The sequence below is a fragment of the Panthera uncia genome, chromosome D4 (assembly GCF_023721935.1).
Source record: "Panthera uncia isolate 11264 chromosome D4, Puncia_PCG_1.0, whole genome shotgun sequence".
NCBI classification, from domain to species: Eukaryota; Metazoa; Chordata; class Mammalia; order Carnivora; family Felidae; genus Panthera; species Panthera uncia.
Genome location: NC_064807.1, coordinates 27269317 through 27292544, shown reverse-complemented (window position 1 = coordinate 27292544; position 23228 = coordinate 27269317). Strand labels below are relative to the sequence as shown.

The 23228-nt window shown below is 47.4% G+C and overlaps 1 protein-coding gene across 8 annotated transcripts in view; it reads right to left on the bottom strand.

The window, feature by feature from the left end:
• The window catches only part of DAPK1 (death associated protein kinase 1), a 188603-nt gene that overhangs the window by 69669 nt on the left and 95706 nt on the right, over positions 1-23228 (bottom strand). For all 8 annotated transcript variants that reach the window (XM_049611764.1, XM_049611634.1, XM_049611563.1 and 5 more), the window contains exon 3: positions 18792-19013. In XM_049611764.1, coding sequence (XP_049467721.1) covers positions 18792-19013 — 222 coding nt within the window. The remainder of the gene's footprint in view (positions 1-18791; positions 19014-23228) is intronic.

Below are 23228 nucleotides of genomic sequence, written 5' to 3'. Positions count from 1 at the left end.
GGCTTCCCTGAAATGAGTAGTCATTCCTGGGGCACAAACCTGGGGAAAAGGGGGGGAAGGTGGGCTTTGCCTCTGTTTCCTTGGGTCTGGACAGAGAGGAATCCAGATGTGCCTGAGGGCAGCCAGGTAGGGGAGGGAATGGGAGAAAGTGGGTCCTGATGGGGCAGGCAGGCACCTGCAAGCAAGAGGAAGCACTGGCAGTCCCAATGCAACACCATCCACTTAATGTGACTATTTCTCTCCTGTCAAATAAAGACGTAACATGGCCCTGTCTAGATTGTGCCACAGGAGATTAAAGACGTGATTTCTTGCTTAGTCAAGAGTGTGGAGAGAATACCAAGGCCTGTATGGAGCTGAGAGAGGTGATGAGGGACAGTCCTCAAGGGAAGTTCAATCTCATGGGGCCAAAAGGACCACCACACCCAGCCACTCCCCCACCTCACCCATGAAGCCCCCAGATGGCCAACCCCACAGATCTGTGCTTACCCAGTTAGCTGGCACATTCTCTTACAGAAGTCACTCCATTTTTAACTTAAAAATATTATCCAAGAAATACATAAATATCTCTTAAAAATATTATCCAAGAAATATATCAATATACTCTCCTTAAGAAAAATTAACACACCCATACATAAAACTAAAGACCCTTTTGACTATCCCTCTCCTGCCAGGTCCCGGCCCTCTCTCTCTCCACCTATCATCTCCTGTAGCCCTCCAGAACTTTCTCAGTATGTTCTGTGAACTGCACAGCACTGTTTCATCTACATTTTAAGAACGGAAATGATACCAGACTGTATGCGTCATTGTGCAATTAGCGATCTCACCTTGGCAATGCTCGCTGGGAAACAGCTCTTGCGTCCTCCCTTTTCATTGCTGCCCAACGGCCATGGGGCTTTCCAGACCAAAGTTTTACTCAGCCATTCCCTGGCTGATGGACTTAACGCTGCTTCTGATTTTTCACTATCACAAACTATAATGCAATGATTTTTGTGTGTGTACTTGCCTCTTGAAGAGGTGAGAGTTTTTCTGGACTCTTGGATGTATGTATAGCCCAATTTGGAATTTCTAGGTCATAGGCTAGGCTTGTTTTTAATCTCAATTTATGCTCGTCAGCTGTAGCTGGTGAACGTGCCATGGTTTCCCAGATCATGTGCTTGGTATTATTACTTTGGGCCAATCCAATGGATGACATAAATGAATCACCATTGTATCCTACCTGTCCCTGCTAACAGAGAGACTGCTGCCCTTTCGGATCAAAAGACTGCTCATTTTTCACGTTTTTCTGCCTTTTGTATCTGAATGGGTGTAAACTGTCTACACTCTGCCCATTTTCCTTTTGGACTGTCAATTGTTTTTCCATTTTAATTGGCTGATAAGTGTTACATCGTCCTCTCCACACAAAACCTTGATCTCTTCTATATTCCCAATGTGTTCTCCCGATCTGTGATTTGTCTTATAACTTTGCTTCAAGTGATGCTTTGTTAGACCAATTCTAAATTTGGACGCAGTCACACTTGTCACTCTTTGAAGAAATCAAGATTTTTGAACCAAATGTGGGGACAATGGAATAGCAGGTGGGGTATAGCCGCTGTGAAGCCAGAGCAAGAACTTAGTCTTCCTGCGTTTGTAGATACTAATAGCGGTTCCCCGTGAGCCCAGAGAGGCAGGTAGAATTTCAAAGGTTTTCCAGCATTTTCGTTCCTCCCCAAACCCAGGTGTGTCCCTAGATTAGGAGCTACCTGAGGGGCAGTGTGACACATGGTCGGTCCCCTGAACCTGTCATGGTGGGAAACTGGGGCTCCAAGAGCAGATTATGTGCCTCTCTTCCCAACTCCTCCTGGAGTGATGTTATATCAGAACTGGAAATTGGCCATGGTGGGATTTGTACCATAGAAATAGACAAACTTTACAAATCAGGGCTCCTCTTGCCTGGAGAGCTAGATGTTACACACTTTTTTTCTCCAGCACACCACTGACCTATAGTATCCTAGGCACAGCCACCTGCCTGCATGACCTCCAGCTGTGGGCTGCTATTCCTCTTCACGTCTAGTCGGAAAATGTCTTCTTATGCAGACCTGAAATGTAGCTCTGGTAACACAGGTCCTAATTCTGCCTTCTAGAACCAGGGTCAACAAACTTTTGTGCAAGAGGCTTCATGGACTATTTGGTCTTTGTTGCAACTTTTCGACTCTGCTCCACAGTCTTCTTGCCTTTTTCTTCAACCGTTTAAAAATGTAGAGCCATTTTCTTCTCAAGAGCTGTGCATGAACAGGCAGCAGGCTTTGGCTCCCCGGCTGTAGTTGGCGAAGCCCTGCTCAAGAACAACACAGCCAACAGAACACAAGGCACTCTGGGACCTACACACCATCCTTCCTGTATCCGAAAATGGTTCTCACACACCCCTGGGTCTTTTCTTCTCAGGTCTAGGATTCTTCCAAGTTTGCTCCTAAAGGCAATTCCAAAACCAAGTAAAGTGATTTAGGAATGTTTCTAGGATGTGCTTTACTGGGTTTCTGTAGCTGTGGTGGGATTGATATAGAGGCCAAGTTAATGGCAGGAAAAGGTACAGAAACCTGGACTGAGGTCAGTCAGGTGTTCTGACCAACTCAGGAGTGTCACAGAATCCCTAAGAAGCAGAGCTCAGGGGGCCTCACCACATGTTAGCTGTGTGATACAGGGTAAGGCACTTAACCTTTCTGGGCCTCTGGTAGAATGAAGATAGCTGCAAATTCTTACATGACCCACTGAGAGCCATGGTCTCTTTTTCCATACCTCGAACCCGAGTAGGCTCTGTGTCTGCTGGGCCAATAGCAGATGAGAAAAGTGATCCCACGTCAGTCTTAAGACACTGGCAGCTTCCATTTCCTGTTTGGAATACTTAGCCTGGGAACCCAGCTGCCATGCTGTGGGTGAACCCAAGTAGCACTATGAATGGTGCACATGGAGAAGAGCCAGCACCCCTGACTGAACTCCCAGCTACAGCCAGCACCATCGTGCTGGTCAAGTGAGAGAGCCATATTCGAGGGGGCCATCCTGCCTCATGCAGTGGCCAGGCTGATGCTCCAGGGAACAGAGAGAAGCCAGAACAGCTAACCCTTGCCCACATCGTAGATTCAAAATCAAAACAAATGATGGCTGTCATTAAGCTTCCGAGTAGTTTGTTACACAGCAGAAGACACCCAGAATGGGGCCTCAGAGTCCTACCTCCCTGGGCTTTTGTTAGGATTAAATGATATGCCAGGTACTTAGCTAAGTGCCTGACACATAAAATGTCCTCAATGAATGGCAATTGTTCTGAAAAAAAAAATACAGACCCTTAAGTTACCTTCCACATACAGGGGAAATGTTTCACCTCCTTATCTTAGGGGTTTTGCTTCTAAGGCCAAGCTTTTGAAAGAGGCTGACATTTTTTATGGCTTTTCCATTAAATGAGATGAAATGAAAAGCACTTAGCACAGAGTAAGGCATATAGTAATTGCTCAGGAAATGTCAAAAATCCTTCCGCTTTGATACCCAGAAACCTCCACAGAAGTTCTAACTCGTCTCAAACCTCCATTCCCAACCCGCCTCCGGCCCACCACATAAACCACTCCATCTGGGTGTCTCTGCCTGATCCCCCAAACTCTCTGAGAACTACCCATTTTATTTTAGTTCCTTTACATCCAGGTGAACTCCTCAGATCCATGGGATCTGCTCTGGGGCATGCATGCTTTGTGCGTAAAGGACCAAACCCATGAATTCTGCCAGCTATGGTAGGGAAAGCAAGATTCCGATCTGGAAAGATTCACATTTGGAAATAAGTTGAGATCCCCAAGATCCCCTTACCTCAAAAATCTTGTCTTCTACCATCATGAAGGACTCATCTGTGAAGCTGGATTAAAAGCATAGCCACCGGGGCCACCTGGGCGGCTCAGTCTGTTAAACATCAGACTCGATACTGGCTCAGGTCATGATCTTGCAGTCATGAGATTGAGCCCTGCATCAGGCTCTGTGCTAAGAGTGGAGCCTGCTTGGGATTCTCTATCTCCTTCTCTTTCTGCCCCTCCCACACTCTCTCTCTGCCCCTCCCCCACTCACGCTCCCTCCCTCGCTCTCTCTCTCTCTCTCTCTCAAAAATAAGTAAGTAAAAATAAAGCATTGCCACCATGGCAAAATGAAGATTTTAAAGCAATCACTTTCATTCATAGATGAAAGAGCAGAATCATGACTTTTTTCCAGTATCTGAGATGGAAACAGAATGCTGGGTTGGTAACAAAAAACAAAAACAAAAACAAAAACAAAAACAAAAACACCACACCATGCCTTATCAATCCCAAGAGGCATGAGCTGCCCACGTTACTCAGCTGTTAAGAAGATGGCAGCGGCTGTGGATGGTGTGTAATAGGCAACTGTGCTCCAGTCCAAGTGGTCCCTGATAAGATTATCCACCTCCCTCATTTAAATGACGGCATGCTAAATTCAAGGCCAGAAACGGAGGCACAGTTTTCTGAGTCAGATTTTCAAACGAGAGGCTGCAGTTCCCAGTGAGACAAGGTACTGGGGGCGGGGGGGATGTTTTGTTTTTTTTCCACATTGAAGATTCCCATTGAAGAAGACTTATGAGGAATATAATGAGACATTTATAACACAAGCCAATAAACCAAAACCGAAAACATTTTCGTTTCTCTCTTCCTGTTTCTGGGAATAGAATCTACTTGTCCTCTGCCCATGAACCAGATCAAAATGATTGCAACGCATGAAAATATGCTAGTGGTTCAGAGACATGGTTGGTTAGAGCCAGCTCTCTGGAGAAGAAAACGCTGATGGTTGTTTTTTGCAGGATCAGGCACTGAGGTAACAGGTGACACCTACAGCATGTCTTATGATGGTGATTGTCACTCCTACAGTGGATTCCCATACACCATAGTGCCCCCCCCCCCCAACTCTGAACACTTGCTTGTTTCCTGATTCCCTACTTGCATTTTTGTTTCCATACTGGATGGAGCGAGAAGAGACCTGGGAAAGAGGAATGGATGGAGTGAGGTAGCATAAAAATGTGCCAAAGTGATAAAAATCAGTTTAAAGCATCCAGAAAACTTCTAGAGACAAACAAAAAGCAAACGATGGAGTCCATCAGTTCAAGAAGGTAAAGAGGAGAAAAGTGTAAGACTACAAGAATGGAAACCTTTGTGGAAGATGGCTCAATCTGCTTCCCAAATAATTCCACGAGACCAAAGGATACCCTTGAAAAGAGGTAGTAGTGTGCAAGAAAGGGTCGTGTTGGGAGCCAGTGTGGACATTTGTAGACTCTTGGGTTTCTGGGTTAGAGCAATGAGGAGTCCTGGATCTGGAACCACCCAGGTGGGGAAGAAGAAAGGGAAGGTAGAGAGGGAGTGTCAGAAATGTCTACATTCGGTGAAATTAAGCAAATTCAGATGAGAAAAAGCAGATGCTAGCATGCCAGAGAGGGAACGCGGGGTCAGAGGAGATCCTTAACAGATGTGCTGGGAATGCAGTGTGGATTTAGAGCCTGAGGCCCAAGGCCTGTCCCCCACATCAGTCAACATCCTGAGGACTGCAGACAGTCATGGGCCCTATATTTCAAGAGAGATGTGGAGCCTGGAGAACATTCAGGAAACGCCACACCAACAATGAGAGAGATACACACGACGCTGACCATAAAGACTGTCCACTCCCTGGGATGTTTAGGGGGGCCAGGAGATGCAAGAATGCTGAGCACATGTGGCCCCAGGAACTGCGGACTCCCTGCCTGGCCTGGTTTCGGCAGGAAGCCCACTAGAAAGGCCTCGTATGGCCTTGCGGCTATGGTGTCCCAGAGTTCAGTGGCCAAACCCGCCCACCTGGTTACCACAAACGGGGTACAAGTGTTCAGAGGCACAGGGGCCCCAGCCCTTAGGTGTCTGGACGGAGGCCAGAGCTGCCTGGCTGGACCTTGAGGGTGGCTATCTCCGGCCACAAACAGCCTCAGCTGTTTCCCCCCCCCACCCCGTGCTCCAAACAAATGACCACGTGCACTGCACACTGGCGTGATGTGACAAGGGATGAGGAGCATGCCCACAGGCAATATGGTGGGGATGGGGGTGGTAGAGAAAGGGCTGAGAGAGAAACCAGCCCCACCTTCCAACTGATCCACACCGATTTCCCGAAGTACAGAGAGTACTCACATAAAGGGAAATACAGGCAACAGCAAGACTGACCACAGCACACACCAAGTCTCTTTTTATTTTAATGGCTTCTGTCCAAGCTTTGGAGACCCACAGAAATAATGAGGCCAAAGAAAATTGGAGCAAACGAAAAGCTGGGGCAGCCAGACATCGCTTCGGCCTGGGTCACCATAACAGGTGCTGGAACAAAAGGCCAGTGGGAAGTAAACCAAGCTGGCACAGCCATAGATGGAGGTTTATTCCAAAACCAGTCAGTCTCATCTAGTTGAAAACAAGGGAAGGCTATTATTATCCAGGGAAACACAGGGACCCATCTCTCCTCCTGCTCCTTGACTGGGTCTATTCTCCCTGACAATCCAGCCCAAAGGGCTCAAATGAAAGCTTCTAATTGTTGTTGACAACCAGGAAATCCCAGGATGAAAGACCACTTGCCCATCAGATAGGGGACACTCACCAATCTGAAGGATGGTGTTGCCCGTTCTTTTCTTTCTTTCTTTTTTTTTTTTAAAGTTTATTTATTTTTGAGAGAGAGAGAAAGAGAGAGAGAGAGAGAGAGGAGAGGGGGGAGGGGCGGAGGGAGAGAGAATCCCAAGCAGGCTTCGCGCTGTCAGTGCAGAGCCCGACGAGGGGCTGACGCTCATGAACTGTGAGACCATGACCCGAGCTGAAATCAAGAGTCGAATGCATAAACAACTGAGCCTCCCAGGGGCCCCTGGAGCTGCCCATTCTTGAGCCAGCCCCCGAGACGTGGAAAGCTGTGATTTAAAATGGGCTTAAAGCAGAGTGGTCCTACCCTTGAGTCTGAGGATGGATTTGAGGAGGAGGAAGAAGAGTGGGAAGAGGAAGAGGTGGGAAAGGTGAAAGAGATGACACTCATTCAGCAGGAGGAGATGCTATCAGACCATCTCCTGCCACGGTTTCCCTCCAGGAGCTCTAACAAACCCGGCCACTGGCAGAAGCCAGACACCAAGCCGAGCGCCTCCTAATGAACACCTTGGTGACGAGAAGGGGGGTGGGTGACCTGAGACCTCTAAGAAAGATAGAGATGAGACCTGGATCTCTTTTTCAACAGCATAGTCAGCCCGGGAACCTGCCCGAGTTTGAGCCGGGTCAGTGTGACACAGAATGGCACACTGGGCAAAGGTGACTTCTGATTGTCTGAAGAGCTTACCTTCTTTCTCTCCCCTCCTTCCTCCCTTTCTTCATTCCTTCTTTCCTTCCTTCCTTTCCTTCCTTCCCTCCCTCCTTCCTTTTCCTTTTGCATACATGTTGATTGAGTGCCTACCCTGTTACAGGTGTTATTATACTAGATGCCAATGACAATCAGCAGCTGGAATTGTAGGTGCCCACTTCTGACTGTCATTGATGTCCAGCATCATAATGCCAGGCGCATAGTAGTTTCTCAGTTCCTGTCCCTCGGAACCCCACCAGCTACCCTTCTACTCTACTTCCCCATCCCAGGCACTTGGCTGACACATACAGCCCAGCCCTCTCAGGCCCAATGTGGAAATCAGCTACGGTGACAAACTGCTCTGTACTTTTGGCAGGTCAGAAATGATGCAGAGCTTTCAGCTTTGTCCCCTCTTGTCGTCCCCTCTGTCCTTACTCTAGAAAGGCCCCTCACTGCTGTCCATCAGGATCTCCCAGCTGGTCTCCTTGACGGAATCCAGCTTCAGCCACTCTTACCAGCCCCAGGTGCTTGTATTCACACCCTCTCCTACAGGGAGGGAGGCAGAGGCAGAAAGACAGGTAAGTAAAATGCTGGCACATCTCCTGGAAAGTTCACAGTCCCTTGCAGGAGAAATGTACATAAACATTTAAAATATAGTATGGTAAACGTTATAATCAACACACTTCTACGAGGTGATGAAAACACACATTAAGGAAGCAATGAAATCTAATGGGGTAGGTAGGAAAGCCAAAGAGAGAGAGGAGGATGTGTGAGCTGGACTTCAAGAGAGGAGCAGGAGTTCTACAGGTGGGCAAGGTTTGGCACGTCAGGCAGAGGGGTGAAGCATAAACAATGGGTTGCGGGTAAGAACATGGAATAATGTGGTAAAGGCAAGAGCTTGTCTGCAGCGTGAGCATCAGGGGCAAAGGCAAAAGGTGTAGAGGAGAAGTGGTTGTCCATAAGGAGGGTGCTGGACACCCTCAAAGATCCTATATACTCTATGGATCATGACCTCATTCTACAGGAAGGAGGGAGCCATCAGAGATATTTTCTAAAGTTTTATTGAGCTATAACTCATGTACCAAACAAGTGACTCTTTTAAAGTATACAGTACAATGGTTTTTAGTGTACTCACAGAGGTATGCAACCATCACCACAATCTAATTTTAGAATATTTTCATCACCCCAAAAGAAACCTTGTGCCCAACAGTAGCCATTACCGTTCTCCACCACTAGTACCTCATCTGGCTAGGCAAGCACGAATCTACTCTCTGTCTCTACAGATTTGCCTATTCTGGACATTTCATATAAATCCAATCATATGATATACAGTCTTTTGAGATTGGCTTCTTTCACTTAACACAACACTTTCAAGGTTCATCCGTCCATGTTATACCATGTATTTGCACCTTATTCTTTTTCTTATGGCCAAGTAACAGTCCATCATACAAACAGACCACATTTTGTTTATCCATTCATCAGGAGATACACATCGGGTTGTTTCTACTCTTTTGGCTATTGTATTCAAGCTTTTATTCCTTACCCTCTAGAAGACTTAGTCAAGAGTATGTTTCCTGAAGCCCAAGCAAGTAGATCAGCAACTCACAAAGAAAAAAAGTCTACATCAATGGTCAACTGTTCTTGAGACACACATGACCCATCCCTTACATCATGATATTCTTCTCGCTCTATTTGGACTCTCCAAATAGACCACAGTGTTAAGTTCTGTGGGCGCCAGAGCAGGTCACGGTCTTGCCCTCAAAGAAACATATTGAGGGTGGGGAAAAAACGCACGTGGAGCTATAATACCAAAGCCGTCACAACGCCATCCTACCTCCTGAACTTCACCATTCCCATAGCTACAGTAGAACGTGCTCTGCCCTCTCCTAGCATCACAGAAATGCTAAGAAATTAGGGGCAGGAACAACATGGCTGCTGGAGAAGCAGCAGAGAAACAGAAAGGTCCTGAAAGTCCAAGTTCACTTCCAAAAGTTGATAAATTACTGTTTGGAAATTAAAGAGGGGCAAATACAGCTCTAGATTCACAGATGATGAGAATCGGTGCCCTGGGGGGTAACAGGCTTGCCCTGGCCAGAGATGACTGGCTAAGCCCCAGATGAGGAGGACAGTGAGTGGAGTAGGCTTGGAGAGTCCTTGGTGCTCCAAGGGGGTCTTCTTTATTTCATTTGCCTCCCTCACAACCTCCAAAGACAGCAGCATATAAAAGATGGGCAAGGCGGGGGGGCACCTGGGTGGCTCCGTCAGTTAAGCACCTGACTTCAGCTCAGGTCATCGTCTTGTGTTCACGAGTTCGAGCCCCACGCCAGGCTCCGAGATGATTCTCTGCCCCTCCCCCACTTTCTCTCTCTCTCTCTCTCTCTCCCCCCCCCCCCCGCTCAAAAATAAATATTAAAAAAAAAATTTTTGTTTTATAAGAGATGGGCAATGGGCCTTGTAGGTTAAATCCTACATGGGCTTAGCAGAATTTCAGGATGCAAACAAAAAAGTCCCCTCCCCCAAAAGCTACTGTCTGAGAATCAGAATCCCCGGCTCCTATATCCAGAGACACTGGGCCAGCTTTCTGAACCTGCAGGGTGGTGACCATACCCTGGAGTTGCACCCAAATATTAAATGACATGACGTATGGAAGGCAGGGGCCCCACGGTGGCTAACCCGGAGAGTCAAATGAAGTGCAGCTTCCCTCCCTTCGCCACGAAAAGCCTGTCTCGTCCTTCGCCTACATCCTCTTTCTCAAGACAGTTTGCGAAGATCCTCAGCAAACTGGAAGTACCTCAGGAGAAGTGAACATTCTACCCCCTGTTTCCGAAACACCCAATTCTACTTCGATTTCCCCCTCAGCATATCAGGCGACTAAAATCACTGACGCTGCTGTCACCAAAGGAAGGGTCTTTGAGCTCACGTCTGACAGCCGACTTTGTCAACACGGCACTCGGGTGGCGTTGCGGCCATACCTGGTAACTGTGCTGGTTCACAGACCAGAGATGCAAGTGGCCTCTGAGCACACGGAACATGCAAATACTGACTGCCACCCTGCTAGCCTGGCGTCCCTCACCTGCATTACAGTGACTCTGACTGTATGAAAAACAAGTGACACACATGGAAGGAAAAGGGGTGGGGCAAACATGGGAAGGTCAGGTAATATTCAGCTACTTCGAAACACAAATTAGGAGAAAAAAAGCAATAGAAGGCTGCCTTAGAAGTGCTCCATTCGTTTTTAAGCAGCATTTTGCAATGATGTGAGGCAGAAAGGAGGTTCTAAGAGACTGGAGGATGGTTGATCGGGAGTGGTTGCTACTGACCAGCCCTAGACACCGGCCTAAGAAGGGAATCCCACCCACGTCCTGGGGTCTGGGTGCTCTCTCTTTTGGGGGTGAGTCCCCCCAGGCTCCTGTCTCCAAGCTGAACCACCATCCCACTAACCACGCTCCCAGAAACCTGAATGCACTGTGCCTCGATGTGGGCGCCACAGGATCAGCATGGAGGAAAGCCAGATGGAAGGTCTGGGCCGAGCCTGGAGCACCAAAATGGCAGCCCCTGACCTGGGAGGGACCGGGGCTCTGGATGCAGAGGGGAAGCCAAGCAGTACAGGGAGACCGGGACCTGTGACTGGGATGGCCAAGCCACGCATAAAAGAAACTGGGGCAGCAAGAAGAGGGAATGGGGCAAGAGAGGAAATCAGAACGTGTGAAGGGCCAGTTAAGCCACAATCCCACGGAATTCTCTTGTCATATCCTCCCGAAGTGTTGGTTAGGACAGTGGGTGACCAAGACAGGAAGAATAAAGAGATTTTGCGACATGGCTTCCAAGAGGAAGTGTGAACGGTTCCCAGCGATTTGGATTACCCCAGAGTGTCCTAAAGTAGTCTGCAGTCCCTGGGGAGGGGCTCAAGAATCGCCTGTCACTGGAGCCATGGATGTCCCGAAGGCCGGCTGGCGGGCAGCAATGGTACCCGTTCACCAGACCACGGCAACTACAGGTCCTTCTTGGAGGTAAGAAAGATTGCAAATACCAACAACTCATGTAGACAGCACAGGGAACACCAAGCCAGATATTGAGATAATGCATATCCGGTTAAAAAAAAACAAAAAAACAAAAAAACCCACTATCTATGAGTTCAGATGCCACATCTGGTTTGTTTTTATCATTGCCATTTTCCCAAGTTTTCTGAGACCATCCAGCAACCAAATAATCCACATAAGTGAGTGAAAATGCCCACTGAATAAACAGTAAGGAAATGCTTTTCGACTGAACTGGCAAGAAGCGAGGGTGTGGGGGAAGACATAACACTCAGGGTTTTGTCTCTCAAGAGAGCGCCTGAACGGGAAAATAACCAATTTTGTGTGATTTAGTTCTGTTGTGAAAGGGGAAGCCGCTGCCAAATGCACTTCGGTTCTCTGCTCTTGCCTAATAGCAGATATCTGAGAAGCAAGGTGCCAAAACTGTAAACCAGAACAGATCTTGAAATTACCTTTCTGAATAAAACCAAAAGTTCAAAAAGTCAGAAGAGCTGGCACAAGCTCAAAAAGAAGGAACAAATGTAGCTAGGAAAAAAAAATAGCACTGAAGCAATCTGAGTGTGCTTTTGTGTCTTGTGAGGACCAGGAGAGGAGTGGAGCAGAGAGCAGGGGGCGGGGGGGGGGGGGGGGACAGGGGGGGGGGGGGCTTGGGGGCTGACAGGTCTCCAGCATCAGATACACCTCACCTACCAGCATCGCCTACATCCCTACAACTCATTCAGCTTGATACAACTTTGCCCCTTTTAAGGTATCTTGAGACCGTCACTCCAACCACTGCATTTTTTTTTTTCTTGAAAAGCTCTTGTGATTCTTCTAGGCTTGAGCTGACGTCAGTGTGGCATGAGCTCATCTGCATACCCTGTGCTGGTGTACAATGAAAAAAAATCATCTTGGCTTGGTGGTGAAAGAGAGAGGGAGCCAACTTAACAGTGATCCTGTCTAAAATAATCTAATATTGCACAAAGGTTTGACTATAACTCAGGGGCTGTTTGCAATGGGCATGCTGAATCCCAGCAATTATTAACCTGGCCAAAGTCAAAAAGTAAGCTAATAAGGGGAGCTGTTATTCCAAAAGCATAGGGTTTCAGTTTTGCAAGAGAAAAAAATTCTGGAGATCTACTGTACAATAAGGTGCACACAATTAACATTACTGCGTGCCTAAAAATGGCCAAGGTGGTCCATTTCATGTGTTTTTGTTACAATAAAAATAAATAAAATTTAAATTTCTAAATTAAAAAAATATATAACAATGTATATAGGCACTAATATTTAATGTACTAATTAAACTGAATTTCCTATCACAAAAAGAGAGAGAGAAAGTGAACACGCTAGCTAGCTGATTTCAGGCTCCTCTTTAAGTTCCAAACAAAACAGATAAGGAGAAAAAATTAAGGCTGGAAAACCCAAACTGGCTTACTTTCTGCTACAATCCACTGATACTTACATGGCAGTGTCAACATTTTCACTTCATAAATCTTTTCTTGGTAACTTCCAGAAAGGTGATTCAAAGCTACCAGGATGACTACCCCGGAGCAGGCAATGGGGTGACATCTGCCCCTGCCTTGAGTTAGACCCTTATCACCTCCTCTGCCCAGGCCTTCTGCAGAGAGTAAGACTGATGCATCGCATCATGGCTCAGGTGCCCGATGGAGCCACCACCATAATTAGGCGTTGTGTTCTGGTTTTGACTAGCTTACAGAACTTTAGACTAGCATGTGAGTGGGCTCCCAGTCTAGGAATTACCATTTTCTGTTCAATCAGCCCTTCTGTATTAGTTGCTGGGGCTGCCTTAACAAAGTACACATACTGAGTGGTTTAAAACAACAGACTCTTATTGCCTTGCCGGGGTTCTGACGGCCAGAAGTCCAAAATCAGGGTATCGGTGGACTCCGCTCCTCCCGAAGGCTCTGGGGGAGAAGCTGGACCATGCCTCTCCCCTGTGGCTAATAGACACATCATTCCAATACTCCAGTTTCTGTGTTCACACGGCCTCCTTCTTGTAACAGTACCAGTCACCGTACGTCATACATGAGGGACACACCTTACTGCAAAATGACCTCATCTTAACTAAATACATCTGTACAGACCTGTTTCCAAATAAGATCACATTTTGAGGTACTGGGGGTTAGGATTTCAACATTTCACGATTCAACCTGAAACATCTTCTCAAAAGATGACCACCAACCAGCAGAATCAGCATCAGCTGGGAATTTGTTTAAACTGACAATTTTCAGACCCACTGAATCAGAAACTCCGGAAGTACACCCAAAAAACGTATATTTTAACAGGCTTTCCAGAAGATTCTGATGCACGCTGAGGTTTCAGAACCACTGTGTTAAACCACATTGCCCATTTTTTAAAAAATCATTTTCAGGGCTCCTGGTGGCTCGGTTGGTTAGCCATCCGGCTTCAGTTCAGGTCATGATCTCACGGTTCGTGAGTTTGACCCCTGCATCAGGCTCTGTGCTGACAGCTCAGAGCCTGGGGCCTGCTTCGGATTCTGTGTCTCCCTCTCTCTCTGCTCCTCCCCTGCTCATGCTCTGTCTCTGTCTCCGTCTTTGTCTCTCTCTCTCAAATAAATAAACATTTTAAAAAATTTAAAAAAATAAATCATTTTCAATGATTTTGCGTGTGACGTTTGATGACAGCAAGTGTGCGTCTTGCCCTTCTGGGCTGCCTCTGACTATACCTATCACACACTGCTTCCCCCACAGTGGTGACCAACTAATACTGCTGTGATAAAACAGACTGGAGTCTCAGGTCACAGGTCACATGTGGCCCTCAGACAGGTTTTATTTTTGTTTGTTATGACTACTGTGAACTGCCAACATTAAAAGCCTAGGCTACAGACTTTTCTTGGAAAAAAAGTTGCAAGATTTGGCAGCACAAGATCCAACATTCCACGTGGCAACAATCAACTGATCGGTGGCTGCCCACGGAGGTGAGGCATCAGGGTTCTGGCTGAGTCACAGTCCCCACTATTCCCGATGCCTGACCAACCGCGAGGCTCCATGCACATGATACCTGCTCACATATCGTCCCTCTCTGGCCTCTGCGATTGGGCTTGAACCATATCTGGCCAGAGGAGAGTTAGGGAGTAAAATGCATCACCATCTACAGCCTGAAATACTTAGCTGTTTCTAAGCGGCAAGTTTAGCAATGAAATTCTAGAAGCTGGTGGCTCTGATCAGCACTGACTTTAAGTTCTGAGAGCTTAGCTTCCCTTTCTACCAGGTAACAGAAGTTATGAAGTGACTCAAACACTGACGATCAAAGTTTTAAAGTGGCTTGCCCATGCAACAATGCAGGGTGAGTAATAGCACAGTAAGAAGAGAGTTTCGTATTGGCATGGCTTCATTAGGGGACAGTGGGACATAGAGGACATGAAACCTAGATGAGACATCACTTAACGCCTTTGTGTGCCTGCTGTGCTGAGCAGATCAGCTATGAAACAAATGATTCTTCCCCAGTGAAACAACTGGAGAAGCTATTATTTAAAGCTACTTTCAAAGCTTATAAAATTCTTTTATACACACACACACACACACACACACACACACACACATTTTAGAAGGGGAGTGGCAGAGGGGGAGGGAGAGAGAGAGAGAGAGAGAGAGAGAGAGAGAATCTCAAGTAGGCTCCGCTCTCAGTGTGGATGGACCCCAATGTGGGGCTCAATCCCATGACGCTGGGATCATGACCTGAGCCAAAACTCAATCGAATCAGCCACCCAGGCGTCCATGGTTTACAAAATTGTTTAAGGGCAGATCCTGGGCTAGGATTTGACAACTTTGCCTTTGACACAGACACCAAATAGTTTCTTTACAAAGGACAGAAAAGATGCCATTTCTGTACCTCAGCCAGGTCATGGGAGGCAGTTTGCGAAAAGGGGAACTGAGTGGTGGTTTGGGGTCTCTTCACCCCAGCTGTACGGATGGGCCTGGAGTTTGCAAGTGACAACTCACACATACAAGTGGAGTCAGGGACAAGTTTTCAAGGAGGGAGCAAGCTTCACAGAAAGCCTGAACGGAAGCGCTACTTACCTGGGAGATCATCCCAAAGCAATCGATCGGATAAATACATTCACCGAAAGAGTATTGAAGCAGAAGATTCAGCCAAGTAGCTACTATCAAGTCACATGGCTCTTTTCTCACAAATTCTTAAAGTTGATTCTCTCCTAAGCCACCCTATACCTCAGCATTCTTAAGAAAGAAAAGAGGGGATGTAATATGTCACTGATGGCTAATCTTCCCTTAAAGCTATTAGAGTTTAGAACAACGATAATTTCCTCAAAGACAAAGATGGCTGTGTCTTCTGGGCGGACCTAATGTTTTGAGGAATCTATTAAAAATTAAAATACTTCTTCACAGCAAAGTACATATACAAATGGGGCAGGCTTGTGATACTTAAACATGGGTTACACTTTCCCTCTGACTGTGTCAGTCAGCGTTCTCCAAAGAAACAGAACTAGTAGGAGACACATATATGTGTACATGGAGAGAGAAGGGATTTATTCTAAGGAACTGGCTCACATAATCATGGAGACTGACAAGTCTTCAGATCTGCAGGGTGAGTGGACGGGACCCAGCTAGGGACCCAGGACAGCCAATGGTTCAATCCACTCCTAAGGCAGGAAAAAGCCAATGCCCTAGGCTCCAAGGAATGCCCTCTTACTCAGGGTAAGGTTCCATTTAGTTCTATTGAGGCCCTCAACTGATTGGGTGAGGCCCACCCACCCAGGAGAAGGCAACTGGTTTCATTCAGTCTACAGATTCAAATGTTAATCTCATCCAGCAACACCCTCACAGACACAACCCAGAATTATACTGGAACAAATGTCTCCCGACACCCCAACTGACACATAAAAGTCACTGACACTTGCCAGTGCAGGCAGAGCAACTGGGACTCCCATCCTTTGCTGAAGGGACTGCTATCCGGTGCAGCCGCTTCAGGAAACAGCTCAGCACTTTCTTAGAAAGTTAAACACGCAGTTATGTGTGACACAGCAATCCCACTCACGGCTCATGGGTATTTACCCAAAAGAAATGAAAACTTAAGTTTGTATAGCAGCCTGCAAGTGAATTTTTATAGCAGCTCTGTTCACCATCACCAAATACCAGCAACAACCCAAATGTTCTTCCAGGGGTAAATGGACAGACAAGCATCCACGCAGAATACCACTCAGCAGTAAAAGAGAGCAAAGCACTCATGTATGAATCTGAAAAGTAATGTGCTGAGTGAAAGAAGTCTCAAAAGACTGAATATTGTCCAATTCTATTTATGGGACACGTTTGAGAAGACAGAACAGCTCAGCGGTGGCCAGGAGGTAGGGGGGCGGAAGGTGTGTGTGACTCTATAGGAGTAAGACAAGGAAGCCTGCAGGGTAATGGGACTGTGTTGAATCCTGATTTGGGTGGTGGTTACACAAATCTAAACATGTGTTAACTTCCACAACCCTCCCCCGACATCAAATTTACGGTTACGAGATTTTTTAAATTGTGAAAATCAAATGGTAAAAAAAAAAAAAAACAAACCCTATATATCACCCAATTTATGCATAGGATAAATGGACCTAACGGGAAATGTCTACAGGATGGGGTCAAGCTGAATCCAGAATGTGCACGGGCAGGTGGGAGCCAGAAGGGTTCAGGCAGCAGCCAACAGTTCAGTGTATAGAGAAGATAAGAGACATTCCTGAGTCACTGCATACAACCTTGGAATTCTGTGAAAAGGCAAAACAGCTGTGATTTGTAATGTTTTTTTCCCCCCGGGAATTTTGTATTCATGGTCTCTTACAACAGCCTAAAGAGAGGAAATGCAGGCTTATGGATGGTCAAGGACTGGCCTGGATTTTGATCTCAGTTCCGTCTGGTTCTTGAGAGTCACCACACGAAACCGCAGCGAGGATTACACTCTGACTCCTCTCTTTTCTCTGCTGTCCCCAGCAGGGCCCCTTAATCCCCTATGTTCTTAAGGCTCTGCTCTTCCTTAAAGCAGGAGTTTTCCATGGAGAGAAGGGGGATATTTTGTCCCCTAGAAGACATGTGGCATTGTGTGCAGGTGGGTTTAGTTGTCACAGACAGTGGGCAGGGTGCTACTGGCATCTACTGGGCAGATGCCAGAGATGCGGCTAAACATCTTACAATGCACAGGGCAATCCCCTGAAACAGAATTATCCAGCCCCAAATGTCTCTAGGGCACAGGTTGGGATCTTCTGTTTGAACGGAAGGAAGGAAACATGTTCACAGTTCACTGTGCTAAGTATTGTCAAATTCTTAATTCTCGTATTTCCTCAAGACCCTGCTGAGATAGCTATTATTAACCCCAATTTCTAGTTAAGAAAGTTGCTGCTCAGACCCACTAAAATACAGTGCCCCTACACCAGAGACAGATGAGAATCTGTGGGCAGCCCCAGGCCCCTCTGATGGCAAACCCCAGGGAGCCTGCAGTATGATGCCCTCAGGGCTAGGCTGGGCCCTCCAAAAACTTCTTTCCTTCCATCCCTTCCGGTCTAGAAATCGCCTCCTAGCCCTAACTGGTCTGCAAACAAGGGGAGCTGTTTGGCTGGCCCAGGGCAGATGTGAATTCGGGAGGACCCAGGAAACGAGTGGAGCCTGGCATCACGGAGAACCACCCAGGACTGTTTGTCCCTTTGTCTTCTGCTCCATCCATGGCTCCTGCCCTCACCTCCATGGGAGCAGCCCAGAGACATCAGAGGCATTCCCAGCCAGGTTCTCTTAGAGAGCTTCCTATCCCCCACCCCTGCCTCCTCTAGCCTGTCTCTTCAGCAGGAGAGGAGTGGGGCCCTCAAGCAGGGGTCTGGGAACAGACAGATACAACACAGAACAACAGGCTGAGATCAGTTTCCCACAATAACATCCTACAGGCAGGGCCTAAGAAAATAAGCAAAATGCTTTAAAAACAAGTCCTATAATCACCTCGGGGTGATTATGGCTCAATTTTACCCTTTTATATAATCAGTGTTGACAATTCCAACAGCTGAAAATGGGGGTGGGGGTTAAAATCAAGGGAGGTGGAAGAGAAGCAGAAAAACAGGGAAGGCAGAGGAACAGCGAGAGGAGAAAAAGAACATAAGCTTAAAGTTTATCATAAAACTCAGCAGACAGATGGCCTCATGACACAGGAAGAGGAGCCCCAAGATTTGGGGGCCTCTTTGCAAGTCGGGCAGGACCACATTCACGGCAGCTGCTCTTCAGCGTCATTCTAGGAAACCGCAGCCAGGCCTCAGGGCAGGCGGTTCACGCTTGTTCTCGAACTAGGCAAAGCAGTTATTTCCTGAGGCTCAGCGCTCGCCCCCAAGCTGTCCAGCTGCAGGGACGCCAAGGGCTGAGCTCGACCCACCCTGATCCCCACCCCATGCCTCCTCGGCCCAGCCACAGCCACAAAGGCAGCACTCACAGTTCTAAAATGAGGATGACGTCCGTCTTATTCTCATAAACCTCATGGAGGGTGATGACGTTGGGGTGCTGGATCTCCTTCAGGATGCTGACCTCCCGCTCGATGTCCTCGCGGCTCACGCCCCGCCGGCTGGATTTTGTCCTCCTCTTCTTGATAAACTTGGCGGCATATTGCAGACCAGTGCTTTTCTCCCGGCATTTCTTCACGACTGCAAACTGCCCACTGGAGACAGAGGAGGAGAGGTTACAGGTCATTTCTTTATTGCTCACTGGAAAAGAGAGGATTTCAGCAAGGATGTGGCATGGGGGAGGAGAGGCTGTGGAACTGCGAGGAGGAAAGTCCACAGCGTGGGAAATTAACAAATTAAGCAGGCATATTTCTTATGACATTTTGGTTTCATTGAACCTGTTTCTTTATGAATAAAGTTGCAAGCAATACAAATTCTTTTCTTGAACTATAGTTTATTGAATGCGTTAATAACGTGCTTTTCTGTGCTTCCTCCCTCCCTCCTGTTTCAGATTCTGGGATAGCAGGAAGGAGCTCCCCGACCTGACCTCCTTCTGACAAGCCTTCTCCTGTATGGCTAGGAAAACAAGGGATCAAGACGGGGGAACTGAGAGAAAACTACATAGGGCCCTGCTTTCAATGACATATTTCTAGGACCAGTATTTATCAGTTGAAACATCCAGAACAACAATGAAAGCTATTTGTTCATACTTCAGGGATTGTTAAGCCATATATACTTAACATTTGTCAGTGGCTTTTCCAGCATCACACACTTCCCTCCTTTCCCAAAAATATCTGTAACTAGGGACCCTGCACTTCTGGGAAAGCTGACTCTACCCCCATATATAGATATGCATAGGGTGACTGAGGTTAAGCCAATCAGTGTACTATATCTTCCTGACTCCACTGACAGGCACACGACCTAAGTAAGACCTTTTGGAGAATGCAGAGACAAAGACCTTTTCTGAGACTCTCTTCTGGATGTTAACACTTAACTATATGACCCCAAAAGCCACTTCCAGCCATCTTAGGACTTCAGGAGGAGGTCCACTCTTGGTTTAAAGCCAACCATCACAGAGGCAGAGCCAGTAGAAGAAAAGAAACCAGGTTTGTGGTAACACTGTGAAATGGCTGGATCAACCCTACCCTGAAAGCCATCTGCCCTTGGATTTTTCAGCAACAGAAGCCAATAAATTCTCTTTACTGCTAATGCCAGTTTGATCTGGGTTTTCAATTTCTTGCAGAGGAAAGCATCCTATCGATATATCCTATGCCACAGCATGTAACCAGAGCCTCCTGCCTATATATAAAAGAGTACAATAACAGGGGCGCCCGGGTGGCTCAGTCGGTTAAGCGTCCAACTTTGATTCAGGTCATGATCTCTCAGTTCGTGAGTTCAAGCCCCGTGTCAGGCTTTGTGCTGACAGCTCAAAGCCTGGAGCCTGGTGCCTGCTTCAGATTCTGTGTCTCCCTCTCTCTCTGCCCCTCCCCCCCTCACCCCCCCCCCCCCCCGCTCTCTCTCTCAAACATTAAAAAAAAGAAAAACATAAAAAAAGAGTACAATAACAGAACTTAACATAAAATAATAAAATAAACACATAAGCAGGTAAAGTCTTGAGAGGTAAGTAAGCTACCCTGAAAGTAACACAAACACAATACGCACACACAACACAAAACCCCTTCCCATGTCAAAGCTGGCACCCACACTTCTTCCCCAGAGCCCACCCATGACAGGATCTGTGTATTTCTTGGCAGGTGCTGGTGAACTGATATGTAGAAAACTGTCACGGTTACTTTTCACTAGCTTTATTCTCACATGAAGACAAAAGAGAGAGAGAGAAAATCAAATTAACAGTAACATTTCAATGGTAAAGAAGGGACACTTTATGTTACTCATTTACTTTAGCAGCAGAGGTCAGCGAAGAAAAACACACAGTAAAGGATTATTTTTATACCACTGCCAAATTTTTGCATGACAGGTTATTAATACTCTCTCTCCCCCCGCAGCAGAAGAGCAGAGAGGCTGAAGAATAAATCACACCAGAAAGCTAGCACCAACTGACTGTAAACTCACGATCCTAAAGAGCCATGGGATCTGTTATGACTTTATTACAACATTTTCTGGGTTTTCTGAAGAGTAAAGAATTGGGCCTTCTCTCTCTTGGAGGGTGGAGGTGAGCAGCAGAGATGGGACTTATGAGGAAAAAAAAACACCCAACAAAACAGCTTGACTATAAAACACCCCTCTCCCAACCGAGTACCCCCGAAGAGGTCCCCGGATGCAGGGTGGGACAGTGCCCTGGCCCAACCCGGGACCTCCAACCCACAGGCAGCTCGTGCTTCCTGGGGCTGGGCCTGTGCGTGCCTCTCACACGGTCACTGCGACTTTTCTCGGGGGCGGTCAAGATTCAAGGTGGACTCATTGGTCTGAATCATGGTGCTTTAAAAAACAAAACCAAAAAGCCAGGCAAGCCACAAAGAACTTAAATGCGAGCCTAAATTCAAAGACTATTCCAAATGTGTTTTTAGTGCCAAATGTTCATGGTGACCTTTCCCCCTTTTTAAAAAAAAAACAACTTTTTTTTAACGTTTATTTATTATTGAGAGACAGACACAGAGTGCCAGCAGGGGAGAGGTAGAGAGAGGGGGCGACAGTGAATTTGAAGTAGGCTCCAGGCTCTGAACTCACAGAGCCCGACCTCACAAACCGAGATCATGTCCTGAGCCGAAGTTGGGTCGCTTAACCAACTGAGCCACCCAGGCGCCCCGACCTTTCCCCTTTTAACTATGGGAAGGTGAAAGCATCAAGGCCTGCCCATGCTAGCGACTGGGCCAAGGTGAGGCACTCAGAAATCCACACGTCAAGGCCAGGAGTGTGTGAATCAGGCCTAAGCTGACCGCGCTGCCCCCATCTGCAGCGACATATCTGGAACCTACTCCCTCACCAGACAATTGATCCCTCACTCACACTTCTGGGTCCCCTGAGGGGAAAGCAGGCAGGGATAAAGGCCAGAGGGTGGGAAAGGACCCCCACCCAAGAGAAGATGTGATTTTAGTGCCCACGCCGCGGCTAGTGTCCTGACTAACCTTGGCTGCAGGTGGTTGAGAGGGTGTGAACTAATTTTGAGGACTACTCTTCTAGACTCATCTCAATGCTATCTCTTTAAAGACACTTTTCCTATTTATCTCCAACTACCCAACCTCTGCCCGCCCCCCACCCCCACCATGCTCCGACTGGTGCTTTCTCCGGCACCTGAGTCCACGGAGCACCTCTGATGCTTTCTGCCTGTTTCTTGCCCATTTCCACCCTTCCCAAGAGGGCAATTCCATGAGAACAGAGGCCTGTCTGGCAGACATCTCGTCCCCCGAGGCAGAGGATGCAGAGCTCCTCCAGGAGTTCACTCAGGATGCTTATGTGCTGCTCTTGACCTCTGAGTCTAGAATCCTAAAAACCCGAGGCGTTACCTGAAGACGCGTGCCTGTAATTCGGCAGAATTGTGTGGGGCTGGGAGCACAGGGTGCCTGTCTGAGCTGGTTCCCCGCCTACTAGTTGTATTAACTGTGGACTTACATCTGACTTAACGCTCTCTGCCTCAGTGTCCTTATCTGCCAACTGGGTAGAATAACAGCGCCTACCTGGGAGGGTTGTTGGGTGGAAAGGAAGGATTAAATGAGCCTATAGATCATGGAAAGTGGTTAGAACAGTACCTGGCAGGGGTGTCTGGGTGGCTCAGTCAGTTAAGCATCCAACTTCGGCTCAGGTCATGATCTCGCGGTTTGTGAGTTCGAGCCCCATGTGGGGCTCTGTGCTGACAGCTCAGAGCCTGGAGCCTGCTTCAGATTCTGTGTCTCCCTCTCTCTCTGCCCCTCCACTCATGCTCTGTCTCTCTCTTGCTCTCTCTCAAAAATACATAAACATTAAAAAAAAACTAAGAACAGCGCCTGGCAGTATTAAGTCTTCAATAACTGTTTTCTATTATTAACCTTCGACAACTGGTGCTACTGTCATGAGCTTACGGTTTGTGCTTAAAAGCCCAAAGTGCCACTGGTGCTGCCTTCAAAGTATCACCTCTCGTGGTGCCTTGGCTAGCCCAAGACCCTCTCAGAGGTGAAACATTCTCTCCTTGAACAAACCCTAGCCAGGCTCCTCTAAGCCCTCTGCTCAGTGACACCCCCAGCTTGGCCTATAAAGACTTGAACAAACATTAACATACTCAAGGCTGCATCCCTGAGATGACTCTAGCCCCCTCCCCCCCTTAAAGTGCCTGCGGGAGAAAACGCAAGGCTTCCAAAAGAACTGACCGTTTCTTCCAGAGGACACCTGAAGATAGGGCTCCGGTCTCCAGCGTTGGGGGGGGGGGGGGGAGCAAACCCAGATGGGTTTCACATGGATCAACCCCCCTCCGGTTATTTGTAAGTTTTCAGTGCCCT